This window comes from Grampus griseus (assembly GCF_964374135.1).
Source record: "Grampus griseus genome assembly, chromosome: 4".
Taxonomy (NCBI): Eukaryota; Metazoa; Chordata; class Mammalia; order Artiodactyla; family Delphinidae; genus Grampus; species Grampus griseus.
Genome location: NC_138997.1, coordinates 142,209,110 through 142,229,281, shown reverse-complemented (window position 1 = coordinate 142,229,281; position 20,172 = coordinate 142,209,110). Strand labels below are relative to the sequence as shown.

Below are 20,172 nucleotides of genomic sequence, written 5' to 3'. Positions count from 1 at the left end.
TGTGATACACTGACCTTCTCTCCAGTGGGGTTATTCCGTGGCAGCTTCTGAAGTCTTCATTGTGTACTGTGACTCTTAGTCTACCTAAGCTCTCAAGTTGGTGGTCTGTCCTACTGGTTCCTAAATACACATGAACATCAAAATCATCCGGAAGATTTGTCAAAAATATAGTGACGAAGATACCTCACTGCCCTCTTCCCCAGCACACTTACGTTTTCTGTTCAGGTGGAGTGTGGGGACTTGTTTTTTACAAGTATCCTCTGGGGAATACTTAGGAACCCTCATCTAAGCAAGTGTACCTTGATAAAGTGGTTGGGTAAAAATAAGTGTACAGGAATCTATAGATTTCCCCAATATTAGCATAAATCAGTTAGAAAATGTAGTGGTTCAAGATCCAATTCATAGTAGCACCAACATATTAAATTTCCAGGAGTTGACAAGAGACGTGCAGAAACTACACAAGGACAGCTATTGACTTTCCTGAAAGGTACAGACTACTGCTTCCCTTTCTACATGGGAAGATTTCTTTATCATAAAGTTAAATTTTCTCAAAATTAATCCATAAATTTAAAATGATCTTGATCAAAATTCTAGTAGAGATGTTTTTGAACTTGTTCATCTGCAAGAATCAATACATCACTGTTGCAAAGAAAATCTGAAACCATCAGTAATATGGTGATACCTGGTGTACGTGAAATTAAAATAGCTGTTAGACATTAAAGAAGGTATAGAATAGAAAGTGGGAAAGTGTATGTGTGTATCTGTGTGTATGAATTTATGATACATGTAGCATCTTGTATGAGTATGGAAATGATGAACCCCTTGACTCTTCGGTGGGGGGTATTATGTTTCTTCTTCATATTGCAAACAAACATAAATGCCAGATTAATTACCTAAACACAAAAAAGTGAAATCATTACTATAAAAAGAACATTGAATCTCAGGCTGTGGAATGCTAGCAGTATAAAGGAAAAAAATGTTTTATCTGGAATATAGTTCAGTATGTCAAAATCCACTTTAAACTGGAAATTACATAAATGCAACTTGGGGAAAGTATTGACAGCATATATATCAAAGGTTTAATAGCGTCTATAAAGAGCAATTATAAATCATGAAGAAAAAGACTATCATCCTAATAGGAAAATAGGCAAAGGCTATGAATAGGCCTTTTGGAAAAGAAGACATGAGGTGGGGCCCGTGAGCATATGGCTGACACTTACTTTGTGCTTCCTGTGGAGGCAATGCTCACACTCACTGGTGGTCAGTGGGATGAGACTAAAACACGAATAAGAACAGTTTCACCTGTCAGAGTGCCAAACACTAAAAAATATTCAGGGGTTTTTCAGAGGTGAGACAGCTTTTTTAAAAGGCAGTTTGGCAAACACTACCTGTTTGACTTAACTGTTTCACCTCAGGAGTTCATCCTGAGGAAAGTGTACAACGATGTGCAGTGCTGTTCATCCCATTAGAAGACTAAAAATAATCGTAATGACTTACCCACAGAATTGAAGAATTAGGATACATTTATAGAAAGGAATATTAGCTAACTTTATAAAAGGTGATTTATAGATATTTATATTTGTGACCAGAAAAGATATTAGTAATATGTTAAAAATTAAATTTAAAAAATCATGAAAGATTTTTGCTTCTGGCTGAGTGACAAGGACAGGATCTACCTTCCTGCCTAAAGCAATTGATAATGGATAAAATATATGTAACAATGGTTTTCAAGGCACCGGGCATCAGGCATTTCTGGAAAAATGGAAAACTACTGCGATGAGCATTATGACTTCCCCAGGTTACTGCCTGGAGGGAGTTTCCCAGCCAGGATGTGAGGAGGGGAAACCCAGGCAGAGCCCAGTGGCTGCTGAGATGGGGAGACAGAGCTCATGGCCTCAGGAGGCAGGGTGGCTGGGGCCCATTGGGGAGAATACCAGAGAGGGGGGAGCTGCACGGAGCCATCAGCGAGACCTGCAGGGGTCCCTCAGTGCCCTGGGGCTGGGGGTGGAACCACCCGAGGGGATTGGAGGGAACAGGTGCTAAACTCAGACAGGCGCAGGAAGAGCTCCTGTTCCCCCCAGCCAGAGTGGAAAACCCCATGCTTCCTGGGGCGTTGGGTGGGTTTGCCTTCAGAAGGGTTTGCCTTCGCCACAGGGCTCACTTAGCCCTAGGCTAGGATGTCATTCCAGTCCTGCCTAGTAAAGCTTAAAAGCAAAACCCAAGGTGATCACACTCTTTCAAAGTAACTTAATTGCATTCCAGAGCAAAGTTCAAGAATATTTATCGGAATTCAGAAGTATATAACACCCAACAAGATAAAAGTTACAAGGTCTGGCATCTGGTCAGAAATTATCAGGAATGCAAAGAAGCAGGAAAGCATGATTGACAGTGGAAAAAATCAATTGAAGCTGACCCAGAAATTGCACAGGTGGTAAAATTTGTACACAGAAACGTTAAAACAGTAACTGTAACTGTTCTTCTAGTTCAAGAAGCTAGAGAAAAGATTGAATATGTTAAGTAGAGATAAGACATGAGAAAGACCTAAAGTGAACCAAGGTAAGAGTGACAGTGGATTTCTCACTGGAAAAAAAAAGTGCCAGAAGTCCGTGCAACATCATCTGTGAAGTACTGAAACGGAAAAACCCCTAGAATTCTATACCCTGTAGAAACTTCTTTCTCAAAGACAAAGGTGAAAGAAAGACTTTTTCAGGCTTGCAAAAGCTGAAATCTTCTATGTCCAATGGGCAACTACTATAAGAAATACTAAAGAAAGTGTTTCAGGTAGAAGGAAGATGGTACCAGATAGAAGTCTGGATCTACATAAAGGATTGGAGAGCAGTGGAAATGGTAACTGTAGTGGGTAAATGTAAGACTTTCCCTCTTACTTTTAATCTTTCAAAAATATACTTGATTGTTTACAGCGAAAATAATAACGATGTATTTTGGGGTTTACACGTAGGAGTGGAATATATGACAGCCATAGCACAAAGGGTGCAAGAGCAGAAATGGAAATGCAGTTGACCTTTGAACTACATGGTTTTGAACTGCATGGGTCCACTTATATGCAGATTTTTTTCAAAAAATGCTGCAGTACTACACCACGCGCGGTTGGTTGAATCTGTGGTTTCCAACCTGCAGATAATTTATACTCGGGTTTTTGACTTTGTGGAGGGTCGGCGCCTCTAGCCCCTCCAAACTATCGATATAGGTTGTATCAATATTAAAAGGATAGTAAAGGAATATTATGAACTTCAGTAACTTAGATGAAACGGACAGTTTCTTGAAAGATGAACTTCTAAAGCTCTCTCAAAGAGAAGTAGATAACCTAATTAGCCCTGTATCTATTTTATTAAATTAAAATCTAAAAATCAATATTTGATTAGTAATTGGAGACCTTTTAGGCATGGTTAGAAATGGTATATAAACCTACTTTTTTCTTTTTTAAAAATTGAGATGTAATTGGCATATGACACTGAGTTTGAGGTGCACGTGTTGGTTTGATACATTTGTATAATGCACTCTGACGGCCGTAGTGTTAGCTAACACCTTTATCATGTCACATCATTATCATTTCTTTTTTTGTGCTGAGAACAGTTAAGATCTAGTCTCTTAGTAACTTTGAAGTTTAAAATACAGTATTGTTGACTATAATCACAAAGCTGTGCATTAGATCTCCAGGTTTTATTTAAGTAAACCTACTTTTTCAACTGTGAATTTTATGGAGTCTCTATACAAATAAAATACTTCGAATGAAAATTTTGTGCTTGAATTGGGATGTGCTGTAAAAAAGATTGTTATATATCCCAGTAATTTTTTCGTATTGATTACTTGTTAAAATAATGTTTTGGATATATTGGGTTAAATGAAATACATTATTAAGATTAATTTTACCTGTTTCTCTTTATTTGTGTGTCTATTAGGAAGTATAAAATTGCACTTGTAGCTCACATTGTATTTCCGTAGCACCACTTTGAGCAGCGCCTGGATGCTGTGCCAGCATCCCAGGGACCTTTCCTCTTTATTCACAGGAGTATTCCACAGAGATGAGGTCTGAAATATCGCTGAGGGGCACATTTTTTTTCTTGCTCGTACTTGTTTGTTGATCACTGCTAACGTGGTTCTTTGCTTTCTCTTAGGCTCCTGGCTCTTCTGACTCTTGGTAGGAATTGTGAGGTAGAGAGAGAGTGGGGAGGAGGCCCTTTATTTCAGAGGACTCTAGACTGAGATGTTTCAAGAATAGCAGCTTTGTCCAGGGGCTGTATTGCTGCTGGCCCATCCCTCACTGTGCTGTGAAGTCAGTTTCATGCACATGGCCATGGGTCTCTCTGTCTTGGCTGTGTTTAGCCAATTGGATCACAACTGCCTGACAGGCTCTCTCAGTGAAACTTTTAAAAATCATTTACAGGCATCGCCTAGATTCCAGTTCTTGAGACTGATGGAGCAACAAAAACACAGCCTGACCATGATCATGTTGAGTTTGGAACATACTGAAAGCAAGATGAAAAAGGAGTAAAGGAGTTATATTGGTATATTGATTTTCTAGGTTCTGAGAATATTGTAAGAGTAGAAGTAACTTGTTGGCAGAGGGCAGATGGCTATCTGAGATTTAAGTATCTGAAGCCGTGTCTTTTTTTTAATTGAGTTAAAGTACGTACAAAGACAGTGTCTTTTTAAGATTTTTTGACTAAAACTCAAACAAAATAAGATTGTCTTGCAAGTACACTTCTATTTATAAGTAATTCTTAAATTTTAGAATAGTTTTAGATTTACAGAACAATTACAAAGATAGTATAGAGTGTTCTCATAAACTCCACATGCAGTTACCCAAATTATTAGCATCTTACATTACTGTGGTGCAATTTTCACAATTAATGACTCAATATTGGTATACTGTTAGCCTTAATTTTTATGTAATGTCCTTTTTCTGTTCCAGAATCCCACATAGGATACCAGAAACTTCACTATGTTTCGTCGTCGTGTCTTCTGAGGTTCCTTTTGGCTGTGACAGTCTCTCTTCTTTTTTTACTTAGAAATTCTCCAGAATTTCAGAAACTTCTGGGCATTGCTATGGAACTTTTTCTGCTGTGCAGTGATGACGCAGAGTCAGATGTCAGGATGGTGGCTGACGAGTGCCTCAACAAAGTCATAAAAGTAAGAGCCCTGTGGACGGTGTTCTACGAGCTGTGACCGTTGTAGCTAAGAGAAGAAACCATGACTTAGGGTTCTTTTGTTTTGAGTAGCAAAGTCCCTTAGGACATCTGCAATGTTTCCATTTATGGTGTGTGGTTTGGAGGCTCTCTGCTGTGTGCCAGCGTGCCGGCTGCACCTGCCCCATCAGAGGGAGTGGGTTTACCCTCGTGCCTGCACAGGGCATAGGTCGGGGTGGGCGCTGATGGGGGCCACTGGGTGCTCTTGGGGAAAGCATCACTTTGTTGAGAAACCATGAGGCCTTGAAAGGCAGGGGGACGGGGAGTGGGATCCACTTTTGGTGTCTTCGTCTCCTAAGACCTGGGTCAGGCAGTACTGTTTGCAGGTAAAGATGTGCCTTCTCTGGTAGCTGCGCTGGAGTTAGTGTGACGTGACTGGAGAGACAGGAGTTCCCAGAAAAGGTTGATGAAGCCAGAAAGCCAGAGCTACCTGGGTGGTAGGTGAGGTAAGGAGTGGGCGGGGGACACCTGTCCTCTTCGCTTACTGCTTCCCGGTGCAGAGCTAGTACCCAAGACCACTGTAGCTTTAATCCACTTTTCCCTTTTTTTGTTTTCTGCTGCCATCGAAGATAAAGTCTTTCTTCCATAATTCTTACGGTGTTGGAAAACAATCCTTGTTTTTCTCATTCTGCCATTCTCCTAGTTTGTATCCTCAACCACCCTGGGCACCTTCTTCCAGGTCACCTTTGAGTGTGTGAATGAGCCTTTTGAATTTTGTGTCTAAGCTTATATATTGTTCCCACCATAGGCTAACCGGTGCTGAGGAAGGTTCACTGACATAGTTCTTGACGCTTTCTCCAAAAACGATTTCTTGATAATGGTGAAGGAGAAAATGTATCTTGTTCGCTTCTCTGCAGGGAAGCGCTGCTAATTGGATCTTTCCAGTTTTTCCTAATTTTTCCCTTACTGTTCTGAGTTCCACCCATGGAATTGAGATAAGGCCACATCTTTTCATTTTCCTTGAAGGCTCTCTTCCTAGTAATACTTACTTGGCCAGATGAGCCAAGAACTCCAGCCTAACATAGGCTAGTTGAATATTTCCCTCCTTATTAGGATCTTGAAAACCAAAACTGTTCTTTGGAGTCTCCCCAAGGGCTTTCTCTGGAGAGTGGTCACACTTTACATTGGCCAAGAAATTGTCCTTCATTTTTCTGTCATGGGTCCAGCTTCCTCGGGAAGACGGTCACCCTTTACTCCTGCGTTAAGGAGGTGGGGCACAGGGAGGTTCTGGAGTGAAGGAGGCCTGCGCTTGAATCTGGCCTCTGCTGCCCGCTCGCTGAGCAGCTTCGGGAGATGTGCTTCATTCTGCGAGCCTCCGTCTCCTTAACCACAGAGGGAATCGGACACGGGTTTGTGGTGTGCGTGAGTGTGAGGATCAGGTGCAGTGACGTGCGTGACGGGTTAGTGTTATCCTGCCCCTTGCTGGGCCTCGGAGTGGGAAGGGGCGCTCTTACAGTGAGATTCCTGCTTCCTTAACCAGAGAGGCCGAGGGGCATGCCAGAGCCCCACTGCTCCCCGCTTTCTGGCGTGTGGATCTGTGGGCCATGCTGTCTATGCTCGGGCGCCAGCTTCCCTGCAGACACAGGGTTCTGGCTTCTCCATTGGGAGTTGCCTGGTCTTCTCCCTCCACCTGCATTTCACGTCTCCACACGCCCCCCCACCCCCCCACCTCCGCAGTGTTGCAGTGGCCACGGCCATTTGACCTTGTTCTCTGCCCGGCAGTGTGTGGGTACCACTCAGGTGTGATGGGTCCACAGCACGTTTGGAGGTGGACTTTTTCACTTACACTTGCTTTTCTCTAGGCCTCAACATCCTTGCTGCTTTTTTTTATTCCCACTGGCAGGACCAGGCTAGGCTTTTTCTGATATTTCAGTTCTTGAACTCTGATCCTCAGAATCAGGAAACCTAAAGAAGTCACCACAGGTTGCCTTGGCCATGACAAGAACAGGTGAGGAGGGGAGAGAGGACAATACGGCCCCAAACACACAAACAGAGAAGGTGGTCATTTTACCTGGAGGCACATGCTGCAGAGAGAGACCTGCTTCTGTAACTGCCGTCCAGCTAGCCTGGTGTGTGTGTTTGGGGGCTTGGGCCATGGCCTGGTCAGAGCTCTAGGTGCTGGCTTTTCTTCCTGGCCACCTCTCTACTGCCTTCCTATTTCCTCTGCCTTGTTTTGGCCTCCCAGTGCAGAGGTTCCAACTTCTCATGTTGCGCCCCTGAGCGTAAGACGAGGTCAGTCTCTCAGAACCTCTTCTTTCTGCTTAAAGTTGGACACCCTGGGCTTTGGCTGTGCTCTGATGTCTGCTTCCTCAGATGCGCAGGTCTTCAAGGCCAGCAGGCTGGGGATGGGGTCAGGGTCTGGCTGATGTGCTCTCACGGTGGCAGAGGAAGGACAGGCTCGGGAGAACTTGGATGGCGTTAGGCCCGGGTGTCAGGGGTGGAGAGGAACACATGGATGGTCACTTAGGAGTCAGGTCCTGGACTTGCGCCTTCTGTTTTTCAGAGTATCATTATATGCTTAGGATGAGGACCCAAGAAAATGGGGCATGCTCTGCTTTTCACTTGTGTAGCAAATGCACTGGGGATGTGCTTCAGCTGACAGCATGCTCCTGCCTTCAGATAATTTACAGTCTTGGGGAGGAGGAAGCACGTTTGTACAGGAATGGCTTAATGCGTGCTGTAAGTTCCGAGACATGCTGGCAACTCATCGTGGCGGTCAGGAAGTGGATGTGATTTCTGTCTGGCGAGGCAGAGAAGGCTTCCTGGAGGTGGTGGCTGTTAGGTGAGTGAGGAGATCAGGACCGTCTTAACCCCTGCAGACCCACCTAGGAGGGTGAACGTGTGTGCTAGCAGAGAATGGGAGGTGTTGAGGATCCATTCAAGGGGTTTGTACTTCATCTGGTAGAGGATGAAGAGGAAGAGCTCGTGAACTTCATTTGGTAGAGGATGAAGAGGAAGAACTCGTGAAGGTCTTTAACCTGGTCAGAGGAGTGCTTTATTTATATGGAGTAGCCTGGGGATGCCATGTAGCCTGCCTTGGAGTGGAGAGAGACTGTGCACCCAGAATCCCTGCGAGAGGCTGAGTAACCCGGGCAGGAGCGATGGGGGCCTTGAACCAGGGCGGCCTGTGAGGCACAGGGGGCCGCGATGGGCTGGACTTGGCTGCTGTGTGTGTTCGCCTCAGTGTGAAGGTGGGGTCAGGAGCCGGGAGGGGTCAGATGGCACCTTCCCATCACCCATGACTGCGAGGGCCCGTTCAGTGCTGTTCCAGGGGCTTGGGGTTTACGTTCCTCCTGTAATAAAATAGGTTTGATATCAGTTTATAAAACATTTATAAAGTAAAACAAAACTTTGATATGCCTTCTGGTTTTATTGGCAAAGTAGTGCTTTAATATATGTTTGTCCATTTTGGTGTGCTCGTTTAAGGAATTTCAGTACACGCTGAAACAGCAGAATTAGGATTTTAAAATTTCTGAGACATTATTTGGAACCTCCCAGAAAGTGACCCTGGTTTGATTCTCAAGCTTGCTGAACCTCCATGAGTTTTACTAAGACCAGCTTGGTTTATAGACATCACATGCTGTACATCTTAGGAAAGGAGGAGGGATTTTCCATGGAGGCTTGGTTACGTCTTTCTGCTCTTCTTGTGGACGAGACATTGGCAATACTGTTTTGGAAGAGAGGGTTCCCATGGCTGAGAGCAGGGCACAGAAGTCTCTCCTTTCTGTCTTGAGAAGCCGCCTCCAACGGGGACTTTGTGTCACTGGCGGTGGTTGCCATCAACCATTCTTACTGGGTTGAAATTGGCTGTGTGGCCATTTTTTGGTTTGGCCCATAAGTGAGCAGAAGGGTCAAGAAATGGCTCTGAGGAGCCTATGGTTCCAGCAGGTTCGGAGCATTGCTGCTCCCTGGGGAGCACCCGTGCATCACTGGGGGACCAGACCTTTGGAAAGGACTTGGGCTTCTGCGTGGAGAGGAGTATTCTCACGCCAGAGCTAGAGGCTCTGATCTGGGATGTCCACCCACCGCCCTGCTGGCCCTGCAGACTCCAGGGCATTGCTAATGTTGGATCGTCCAACAGAATGTGCTTTAATTGAATGTAAGAGCTTTAGAATGAGTTTGAACTATCTACCATTTAATTTTGATACTGTGTAGTATTTGATTGTAATGAAAGTTAAATTTTTTCCTTCCATTTTTAAAATTAAAGTGAATGACCTGTATCTAGTCTGTTTGGTAACTTCCTGCATACATATGCTTCTTTCTTAAAGAATAGGTTCTTAGTTTAGTTGCTGTTATATTCTACTTTGCCCCCAAATTGAAATTTTAGCTGCCTTTTAGCTTTCTTTAGAATTGCTAGTAGAATGTGTCTTCCGTGAACAAATCTCTTGTATTTTGTTGTAGGCTTTGATGGATTCTAATCTTCCGAGGTTACAGTTGGAACTCTATAAGGAAATTAAAAAGGTAGGCTTTTGTTTTCCATCATTGAAAAAGTGCTACTGATTCACTGTGTTGAGCAGTGTATGTGAAATTTTATCTTTTATTTGATAAGGAAATAAATGCTGTTTGGTAAAGTAGACTTTATTGTTTTACTTTTCTTCAGAAGGTTGCTCCTCATTATTTATTAGATGGGATGGGAACTAACATGGTAGTTTTAAAAAATATCTTTATAATTGCATCCCATTAGACCTTAACATTTCAAAAGTAGTTACACATTTAAATGGCCTTTTCTCTAAAAATAGAAATTAGCAATGAAAAAAATGCTTTTGTTTATTTGAAGTCCTCTTGGTGACTCGTGTCGGCGACTCTTCAATGTAACACGCTGCTTCTTAAATCCCTCAGAACGGCGCTCCTCGGAGCCTGCGCGCTGCCCTGTGGAGGTTTGCCGAGCTGGCTCACCTCGTTCGGCCTCAGAAATGCAGGTAAAGTGGACACTCTGGGTTATCACTATTATTATTATTTTGGGTGGGGGGCCAGCTGCGGTGGATTCTTGCCCTCTTGGCTCAAATGTCATTTCTCTAAAGGTCTTCCCTGTCCACTCTGTCTGAAGCTGCCCACCTCTGCCTCTCCAGCTGCAGTACAGGTTGTCCTGATCCTTTTCCTGCGTAAAACTTACGGCTCTCAGGAATACTGCCGCACGCTTCATCAGCGTGCTTGTTCGTTTTCTACCCCACCCTCCCCTGAGAGCTGTAGGAGATGTGCGTCTCAGGACAGTGGGGGCATCCCTGTCTGGCCCCTGCTGCAGCCCAACACTGACAACGGCGCCTGCACGCGGTACTGGCCGGGCAGATACTTGCCGGGTGGTCGAAGGCTGAGTACTACCTCATTGTGCTCACTCTAGGGATTACAGAAAACCATGCCTTTGTCTATTATGTGGGTTAAAAATATGAGTGTTAAACTGTGAATAAAGATTTGACTGATTGAACCAGTTGTATCTTAATGGATTGAAAAACAAAAGAAGGGCCACGGTTTTCAACTCCTTCCTTCTCTCCTTCACTGGCAAGACGTGCTGACATCCATGGAGCCCTTGGCTCTGTCCCCGAGGAACTGGTGGAGTGGCAGAAACCCTCTCTTTTAATATGAACAGTGATCTGTTCCACTGAGCCTGACTGTAATAAGGGTCTTACATGATTGCGCACGTACAGTCACTAAGGACATCTCTTTATATAACCTTTCTCTGTTACTACCCTTGTTTTGAAAACTTCGTTATATTTCTAAAGCAACACATCCCTAGTTCTCCACACAGAAGCCAAAGTGACCTTAAAAAACTATGATTGGGTCATGTCATTCCTTCACTTAAACTCTTTACTCGTTTCCCAGAGCTGTTCAGATAAATCCAGACTCCTTACCAAGGCCCAGGGAGATCTGGCCCCCAGTGGCCCCCGTCACCTCAGACACTCCGTTGACTCATTGGCCTGACTTTGAAAAGTTGGGCATGTCTTCCTTCTGATGTCTGGTTTGTTTTCCCTTGGGTCATCTCCTTAGAAGGGCCCGCCTCCCTCCCTGTACAGTCCCAGGGGTGCACCTGCTTGCTGCCCGTCTCTGCCACTAGAGGACGCCGCCGTCGCCACCAAGTTCTTGTCCCGTGGCTTCGGCTTATCTGTCCTGTGACTGCTCCTCTCCAGTCCTGCGTGGTCTGCTACTTCTCTGTAGAGGGCCAGGCTTCTCTCTAAGGCCTTATTCAGGTCAATGCTTAGAAAAAATTTTGTAATGCTCCCTTTTCAAGAAAGCTTTATTCTTATTTCTTAATTTACTTTTTAAATGGTGTTTTCTTATATTATCTGTTATTTTCTCATTTAGAATCTGATTATTTTAATAACTGTTATAATTTACTGCAAAGAATTTTTAAAACAAGCTTTTGAGAGTCGTGTGTGTGACTAGAGGAGAAACAAAGGATGAGAGCCTCCCAGCATCTGGGCTTCATCTGCCTTTAGTCTTCTAGCAGAGGTTTGTTTACCTTCCAGGAAGGACTCTCTTGCATGTAAAAACTGGTTTTTCCCTAACAGACGCTGAACTAATCGCTTGTGTTTCTCATTAAGGTAGGCCCTGGAAGAGTAATTAGTGTCCCTCTCACATGTGCAGGCCTTACTTGGTAAACCTTTTGCCTTGTCTGACGCGCACAAGCAAGAGACCCGAGGAGTCTGTCCAGGAGACCTTGGCTGCAGCTGTCCCTAAGATTATGGCTTCTTTTGGCAATTTTGCAAACGACAATGAAATTAAGGTATGACTGCTGCCTCAGGTCACAAGCGTGGGAGTTGGGCTTTTGCGCAGGCAGGCATTTGAGAGTACTTCTCGAGTTAGGCTGTGCTTCATAGTTCAGATTAAAACCTTTTGAGCTCTTTGGAGGCACACTGAGAGTTTCTTTCCACTTCTGCTTTCTTACTGTCGGGTGAAAAGAGGAGTAGGGAGATGGTTTATAGATGCAAAATCCAAAGGCATTTTGTCAGAGCAGACTGGTTTTGGGGTATAAGATTGACTGCTTAGCCTGGCTGAAGAAAGGCCACCGTCCCTGGACTGCAGGCAGGAGAAAGCTCACCGATGATGCCTTGTGCGTACGAGTGCCCTGCAGCCGTTGGGAACCACTTCCTGTTTGTTTTTGCCCCAACCAGCAACCTTCAAACCCTCTTTAGTGTTTTGTCTATAATGTCCAGAAATCATGACCCTGTCACATGGTCTGAGGATTACAGGTTCTTGACTTCATCCTTTTAGTGGGTCAGTCCTGTGTTAAGTGTTTTTCTTGGTATTTCCCTCCATATTTCTAAATAACTTGCTTATACTGCTGGTTTTGGATTTTTTTATTTTTTACAATGGGAAAGATGAATTCAACTCTAACCCTTCTTCCCTCTTTTTACTACAGTTATATCAGTATTCAGAGTGTACATTATTATGCCTAAGTAAATAGTCACAACTAGTTATGTTCTGTGCCGTGGTTATGTTTCTGTGTATAACTCTTTGGTATTTCCGGAGTCAGTAATTGCCTCTTTTTCATTTGCTTATTATTCTTTGGCAATTTCCATCTTCTCACACCTCCCACCAGCGCTGTGTGTCTCAGTTCAGTTGTGCACATGATGGGTAGTTTCCTGGACCCGTTTCCTCCACTGGGGTCGTCCTGGGCTCTGCAGCTGCTGCTCCAGCCTGGTCAGGGCGCCCCTTAGGTCTGTCGCACGGTCATGTCTTGGCTCCCCTGTCCGATGCCTGATTCCTGGCTGCCCTGTCTTTGTCTCTGTAGGCTTACTCCTGGAGAGGGGGCTTCCCGAGAAAGGCTGACTGGCAAGTAAATCGTTTGAGATTCTGCATTAGTGAAAATGCCTTGATTTCTCCCTCACGCTTGGCTGGGCGTAGAGTTCTGGGGTGGAAATGGTCTTCCCTTGGGAATGTACAGGCTTTGCCCCTTTGTCTCATAGTCTTCAGCGGGGCATCCGAGAAGTCGAATGACCTGATCTCTTCGCCTCTGAATGTGTCCTTCTCTAGAAGGTTTTTGCTGTTTTGTGGAGGGGGGAGTGCTGGGTGCTTGATAGACCTTTTAATTTGGAACGTTCCAGCCTTCAGTTCTGGGAGTTGTCCTTATACTTCTCTGACAATTTCCCCCCTTTATTTTCTCTGTGCTGTCTTTCTGAAATTCGTTAGTTAGCTGTTGGTCCTCCTGGACTGATGCACATTTGTACTATCTTTTCTTTCTATTTTCCATGTCTCTTTCCTGTACTTTGCTAGGAGATGTCCACCTCAGACTCTTCTCTGGAATTTTTGTTCCTGCTGTGGCATTAATTTCTAAGAGCTTTCTCGTGTTCAGAATGGTCATGTTTTCTGGCACCCTCTTCTTGTTTCATGAATACACTCTCTTATCTTTCTGAGGATACTGATTATAGTTTCTTGACAACTTCCTTTGACCTCCACGTTGTGTGTTTCTTCTCACTTCCTCTGTTCTATTTCCTGTCTTTCTCTTTTATGTCAGCAGTTGTCCGCATAGATTTGAGTGAGCCCCTAAAAAGCTTATTGGAAGCAAGCGTGTGGCAAGCTTTGTCCCCTGGTGGACTTCCTCAGGTAATGGGTAGTGAACCTGCTTTTCCACTGTGGGTCTTTAAATGTCAGTGTCAGTAAGTCTTTTGCTCTTGGGCCAGTCAATATCTCTAAAGAAAAATCCCTCATTCTCCTGCTTGGAGGCATCAGCCCAGCTGCATTTGTCCTGGGACCCTTGGATGGAAGGGTGCTGACAGTCTCACTGGTGAGAATGCAGACTTCTTCTTCATTTCTCTTTTCTGTCTGTGCCTCGTGCCTGTCCTCAGCTGTGGCAGCATCTCTGGGGATTCCCTGTCTCTGCGGGAGACGGGGAAGTGAAGACCACATCCCGGGCTGTCTGGGTGGGAGCGGGGCTTGGCAGTTTACCCAAGGAGCTGTTAGATGAGCAGCTGTTTCATCCCCACATCCACGCCACTTTCAGATGTCTCTGGTACTCCTAAGCCTGAGCTTTTCTTGGATTTCTGTGGCTTGAGTGAGCTTGCCTTTGGTTGGTGGCTTTCAGTCCTTCTCCCCAGCTCCCAAAAAGGCTTGCGTGGGAACTTCTGCCTGAGGGCTGCAAATCAGTCCGTTACCACTTGTTTACTTTCTAGCTTCCAGAAATTTGCTAATGCCTCTAGTCTGCGCTTGTCCCTGTTCTGTTCTTTTTGTTCTTGTAAGTTTATGCTTTTTAAACCTTGTACATGTGATTCTGGTGGTGTGTCTGGGAAGTAGAGGTTCACGTGTCCAGTACAGCATGTTTGATCAGAAGTTTCCTAACAGGAGCCCTGCGGCATTATTCTCAGGCTTGCCTGTTAAATATTGAGACTCCCGAGCCTTTTATTTGACTGGTGTATAATGTACAGACAAGAAGCATGTAAATCATACATGTACTCCTTGATGAGTGGTCACAAAGCGAATCTGCCCTCACGGCCACTGCCTAGGTCTGGACATATGGAGTATTACCGGCACCCGGGAGCCTCCGCCCCCTCTCCCTGTCACTACTCCCTCCTTCCTCCACAGGGCTGATCACTGACCTGGCTTCTAATGCCATAGGGTCTGTTTTTAAATTGTAAATATGTAGGCCCATACAGTATGTATTCTTTTCGTCTGGTTTCTTTTGCTCAGCACTAAGCTCGTGAGATTCTCCCACGTCACTGCGTGTGTCACTAGATCCTGTGGTTTTCCGGAGCTGTGTAGCGTTCCCTTGGATGAATGTGCTCCAGCTCATCATTTTACCGCAGCTGGACCTTGGGTCGTTCGTAGTATTGGCTGTCGCGAGCGTTGCTGCTGTGCCTGTCCTTGTACGTGTCTCTTGGAGCACAGGTTGTGATAGCTAGAAACGGAGATTGTGGGGTGTGTATACGTCACCTTCGGTAGATGCCTCCAAGCAGCTTTTCTCAGTGGCTGCCCGAGCTCACACCTCATCAGCGGTGTGTGCGAATTCCGGCAGCTCCCTGGCCTCGCGGAATTGGAATTTTGGTCATTGTAAGTTTAGCCGTCTGCTGAGTGTGACCTGGAGTCACAGTTTGATTTAATTTCCATTTCCACTCCCTAAGTACTCTGACCCTGAAGTGGAATGAAGTACTCTTAAATGTATGTCCTGCCTGTGTTTAGAGAAGTGGAGCTATCTGCCCTGTAGCCTAGCGCACTTCCTCCGCTTATGAGAAGAGCTTTTAAGGGTGGTCTAGGTAACCTCCGGCCAGCAGCCTGCTACCGGGCATTCTCGGGACTGTGGGATTTAGACCCAAGGAAGCCCCCTCGAGCTCTCGTTCCATTTTACTATTATTCCAAACTTTAAGTTCACCATGGGCTGACTCTTCATAGTAAGTTTAGCTTTCATTCTGCTTAGAAGTTGGGACTAATATAGGATGATTCTTTATTTACCGTTTCAGTGATGTGTGTGTGTGTGTGTGTGTGTGTGTGTGTGTGTGTGTGTGTGTTCTCACTCAAAGGAGTTCTTTAAAATGTATCTTTCCTTGAAGCTAAAAAAGTTTGTCAGAGATAAGTTGACTGGTTTCTCTGGGTATTGTCTCTGGGGAGAAACTGGAGGCCACAATCCACTAGGGGTGTCCTGTGGCCGGGGGTCTGGTCCTCCACCTCTCTGGTTCCAGAGGTCTAATCTGTGAATTCACTGAGCGTTGATGAGCCTCTGAGAACCAGTTTATGCCAACACGCAGTTAGGGAGAAGGTTGTTTAAGTCAGATGCCAGGCTGTTAATTGGCTGCTCCTTTGCCGATGGTTAGACTCCCCGGTAGGGCCCCAGTGGTGTCGCTGACTTGCCCAGCGAGGCTCCGTACACGCCCAGCAGTAGCTGGGCCAAATCATCGCTCAGAGCATAGCTTAGAATGATGGGAAGTAGATGTTCTTAAGTAACATAGTCACCAGACTCCTGCAGCTGGATGGTCACCCCCTTTCATTCTTTGGATATTTTTGTGAAGACTTAAACGGTCATCGTTAGCAATATAGCACCCCTAGAATTGTAGCACCCCTCCTTTGGGTTTTCTTGGAGGCACGGTAACAAGTCTTATTCTCTGATTTCTTAGGAAAATAGCTGTGAGGAGTGTGTGGTCTCAGCTCAGTTACGCTGCACACGTCTTCCAGACCTGGGACTGTCTCTTGGTGGCATTAGCAGCACGTTTACAAGCCGTCGTTCAGGCTGGGACCTTGCTGTGATTGGCTAGCACTTTTCTCCTGGACTTCATTATTTACTGTGTGTGGTTTTTTTTTTTTTTTTTGTGGTACGCGGGCCTCTCACTGTTGTGGCCTCTCCCGTTGCGGAGCACAGGCTCAGCGGCCATGGCTCACGGGCCCAGCCGCCCCGCGGCATGTGGGATTCTCCCGTCCCGGATCGGGGCATGAACTCATGTCCCCTGCATCGGCAGGCAGACTCTCAACCACTGCGCCACCAGGGAAGCCCTGCATTTATTTTACATAGTGTTATTCACTGACCCTGGCCCCAACTATTGTGGGGACACCTTTTCTAGAAGTGAAGGCTTTCACTCTCGTGTAGGGACGTAGATGCTGAGCAAGTCCCTACTCAGTTTATAAGGAAATAAATCGACTACATATTTGCAGACTGCTCTGAAATATCCCAGATTTGGTGTGCTTCCTTTCAGCTCTAGGAAGGTCTCAAATTGTTAGTACTTTATACTCTGCAAGAATTTGGAGCAAGTTATGCTTTTTGAAATACATGATGGTTTCTTTTTCTTTTTTTAAAAAAATAAATTTATTTATTTTATTTTATTTATCTTTGGCTGCGTTGGGTCTTTGTTGCTGCGTGCGGGCTTTCTCTAGTTGCAGCGAGCAGGGCCTACTCTTCGTTGCGGTGTGCGGGCTTCTCATTGCAGTGGCTTCTCTTGTTATGGAGCGCGGGCTTTAGACACGCAGGCTTCAGTAGTTGTGGCTCGCGGGCTCAGTAGTTGTGGCTCGTGGGCTCTAGAGCGCAGGCTCAGTAGTTGTGGCGCATGGGCTTAGTTGCTCGCGGCATGTGGGGTCTTTCCGGACCAGGGCTCGAACCCGTGTCCCCTGCGTTGGCAGGCGGATTCTTAACCACTGCACCAGGGAAGCCCATGATGAGTTTCACAGGAGCTTCGTCTTCTGTCTACTTGGACTTTGCTTCCACAGGTTCTGTTAAAGGCTTTCATAGCGAATCTGAAGTGCAGCTCTCCTACCGTGCGGCGGACGGCGGCCGGCTCGGCGGTGAGCATCTGCCAGCACTCCAGGAGGACGCAGTACTTTTACAGCTGGCTGCTCAGTGTGCTCTTAGGTAAGGCGTAGGCCTGTTAGTGAGTCTCCCCGTGGGGGGTGGTCACTAGCGTTTACTTGAGACAGGCCTGCGAAATTCTTTAAAATCAGGCAGCCCCTCGGCTTCTGGACCGGGCCCTTTAGCTCTGGCCGGCTGGTAAATGTGAATGAGCCCCTGTGGGGTCTGGGTGAGGGTTCCAAGAAGGCTCCTCCCCCTCGGTGCAGCGGTGCGGATGCGGCCAGGCCCTCGGACAGCTAGCGGGACCGTGGGCGGGAGCCTTCCCGGGCCTGGCCCTCTGGCAGCACACCGCACCACCTCTGCGGAGACCCTGCGTGCAGGGAGTCCCCGTGGCCGGAAATTGAGGCTCAGGTCCCTGTGAGGGGCCTCTCTGGAGGGCTGTAGGCCCGGTGAAGGCTTCTCCTCTACTGTGGGCAATTGTGGAAATCCGTGCTGGCAGGTGCTGCCGGGAGCACACGGACGGACAGTCGACGTGAAAGAGCTGCGGGGCTTTCAGAGGCAGTGAAACTCACTCACTGCAGGGCCTCGCTGAGCTGAGGCTTTAAATGTTGCCCCTTAGAGCCACTCCTGGATTTTGGCCGCTACCGTGATGTTTGTGCCATCTGTTTCCCTCCCTGCCAGCCTCATGATACGGTTCTGCTTTGGATCTCTTCCTGTGAACAAAGGAAGCCACGAGTCTCCCAGTAGCGAATCCGATGTGACAGAATCTTGTTGCTGCGTTTGTAGGTTTGCTGGTTCCCGTGGAGGAGGAACGCTCCGCCCTTCTGATTCTCGGAGTGCTGCTCACATTGAGGTATTTGGTGCCCTTGCTGCAGCAGCAGGTCAAGGACACGAGCCTGAAAGGCAGCTTTGGGGTGACGCGGAAAGAGATGGAGGTCTCCCCCTCGACGGAGCAGCTCGTCCAGGTGGGCATCCCGCGCTTTACTCTAGTGCTTGTGCGCACGTGACCCACGTTCGGAGACTCAGCTAATTTGGAAGAGAAGTGGCAGAGCCGAGGCTTAAGAGCGTGCACTCTGGAGCCAGACCCTGTGGTTCAGATCCTAGGTCATGACCCCGGCTACTCCACCTGTGTGTGGTAGTGATGTCAGATAAAAATGAAGGCGTCCCTTTACAAGGTCACCGAGGGTACTGTTTACGTGGACCTGCTCGAAGCAAACCCCAACCATCGTATTATTTTACTGCAACTATTTCATATGTGTCCTTATAGATGAGGACTCTTTTTTAAAAATTTTAATGACAATGCCCTTGTCATACCTAAAAAAAAGAACACTTTCTTAACATCAAATACCCACGTATCCCCTGTCAGTTTGTTCTTCTGCTCTTTGGAATCAGTACCCAAATAAGATTGGTTGATAAGGATTGTGATTCTCTTTGATCTGATGGTTGCCTTCTATCCCTATTTTTCCCTTAGAGTTCATTTTTTGAAGAAACAGATTGTCCTGTGGAACTCCCGGCAATCTGATTTTTTATTAATTGACTCTCCGTTGTATAAATTAACATGCTTCTTTGTTGTCTGTATTTCCTGTAAACCAATAACTGGAGCTAGAGACTTGTCAGATTTGGTGCATATTTTATAATATATGTAATATCTGAGTTCGGTAGTACCTGTACAATATTTTAAAATAAATATTATTGGAGTTGCATGCTCAGAACTTTTTTCTGATTTTTTTTTTTTTTAAAAAAGGCTGCTTAGTCAAAAGTTTGGAGACCATTGGTCTAGTGGGGGAAACAAGCAAACAGTCACTAAATAGCAAGGCGGGGGGTGTAGGGTACTGTAGAGTACATGGCGGGGGGCAGGGGGTGTGCATGACCAAGTTCAGGGAGGCATGCTGGGCAGGCTGTTACGGCTGATGCTTTTGGGTGAGTAGGATTTGAGCAGACACAGGGAGCTGGGAGAAGAGAGTTTTATAGACAGAAGCTGCAGCCTTTGCCAAGTGCACAGAGTGAGAGAGTGAGAGTGTGCGGGTGAGGGTGAGCTGGATCCTGTAAAGGTCTCCAGGCTTTCTCACAGGTCAGTAGGGGTGCTGGGGGAAGATGTGGCTAGAGGGATATTGAAAACTGTGTTAAACTAAGAGAGCAGTAATCCTGGGAGGATGGAGTGAAGGGGTATGGGATGTGGTGCTTAATTAATTACAGATTTTCTTAATAGTTAATGTTTCTTCACATGTTGGTTGAACAACATGGTACCTTGTTGCATTAGCAAGCTAGATAAGATTGTCTCTAAAACATATCTAATCTATTTTCTTTTGACTATTGGCCATTTTGAATTAAATTATTTTGATTAAGAAGTTCAACTCAGCTAATGTAATAATAGTTTGGCTAGCTATATTTAAATAGAATTTAAAATAATCCTGAGCCTGGCTAAACTGTTAAGCAAGTGTGGGCAAAATATAGATACTTTTAGATATGTAAGAATTCAGTTTGCTTTTCATGTGCACTTACTTTTTTCATGTATGCTTTTTGAAAAAATTATTTGAGGATGTATTCCAGCAAAATGAGAAATAGATAACAAAAAAAGAGGAAGTCCTGAAATCCAAGAAACAAAGCACCTAACCCAGGAATGTGTTAGAAGCAATTCTGAGATGACTGGTACTGTGTGCCATTCAGATTAGAAACGGAGTCCAAGGAGCTCCTTGTGACCAACGTTATGATTAAGTGCTGGGAAAAAGGGAAGGCATGTGTGTATGTTAAAAGGAGGGGAAAACCAGG

At 45.6% G+C, this 20,172-nt stretch overlaps 1 protein-coding gene across 1 annotated transcript in view; it reads left to right on the top strand.

Moving 5' to 3' along the window:
- LOC309822328 (huntingtin-like) overlaps positions 1 to 18,410 on the top strand; it is a gene marked incomplete at both ends in the record, with an annotated part of 35,174 nt that extends 16,764 nt beyond the window's left edge. The window contains 6 exons of the mRNA XM_082654041.1: positions 5,031 to 5,151; positions 9,609 to 9,668; positions 10,047 to 10,126; positions 11,787 to 11,925; positions 17,325 to 17,466; positions 18,190 to 18,410. Coding sequence (XP_082510167.1) covers positions 5,031 to 5,151; positions 9,609 to 9,668; positions 10,047 to 10,126; positions 11,787 to 11,925; positions 17,325 to 17,466; positions 18,190 to 18,410 — 763 coding nt within the window. The remainder of the gene's footprint in view (positions 1 to 5,030; positions 5,152 to 9,608; positions 9,669 to 10,046; positions 10,127 to 11,786; positions 11,926 to 17,324; positions 17,467 to 18,189) is intronic.
- Between the last annotated feature and the right edge of the window lie 1,762 nt (positions 18,411 to 20,172).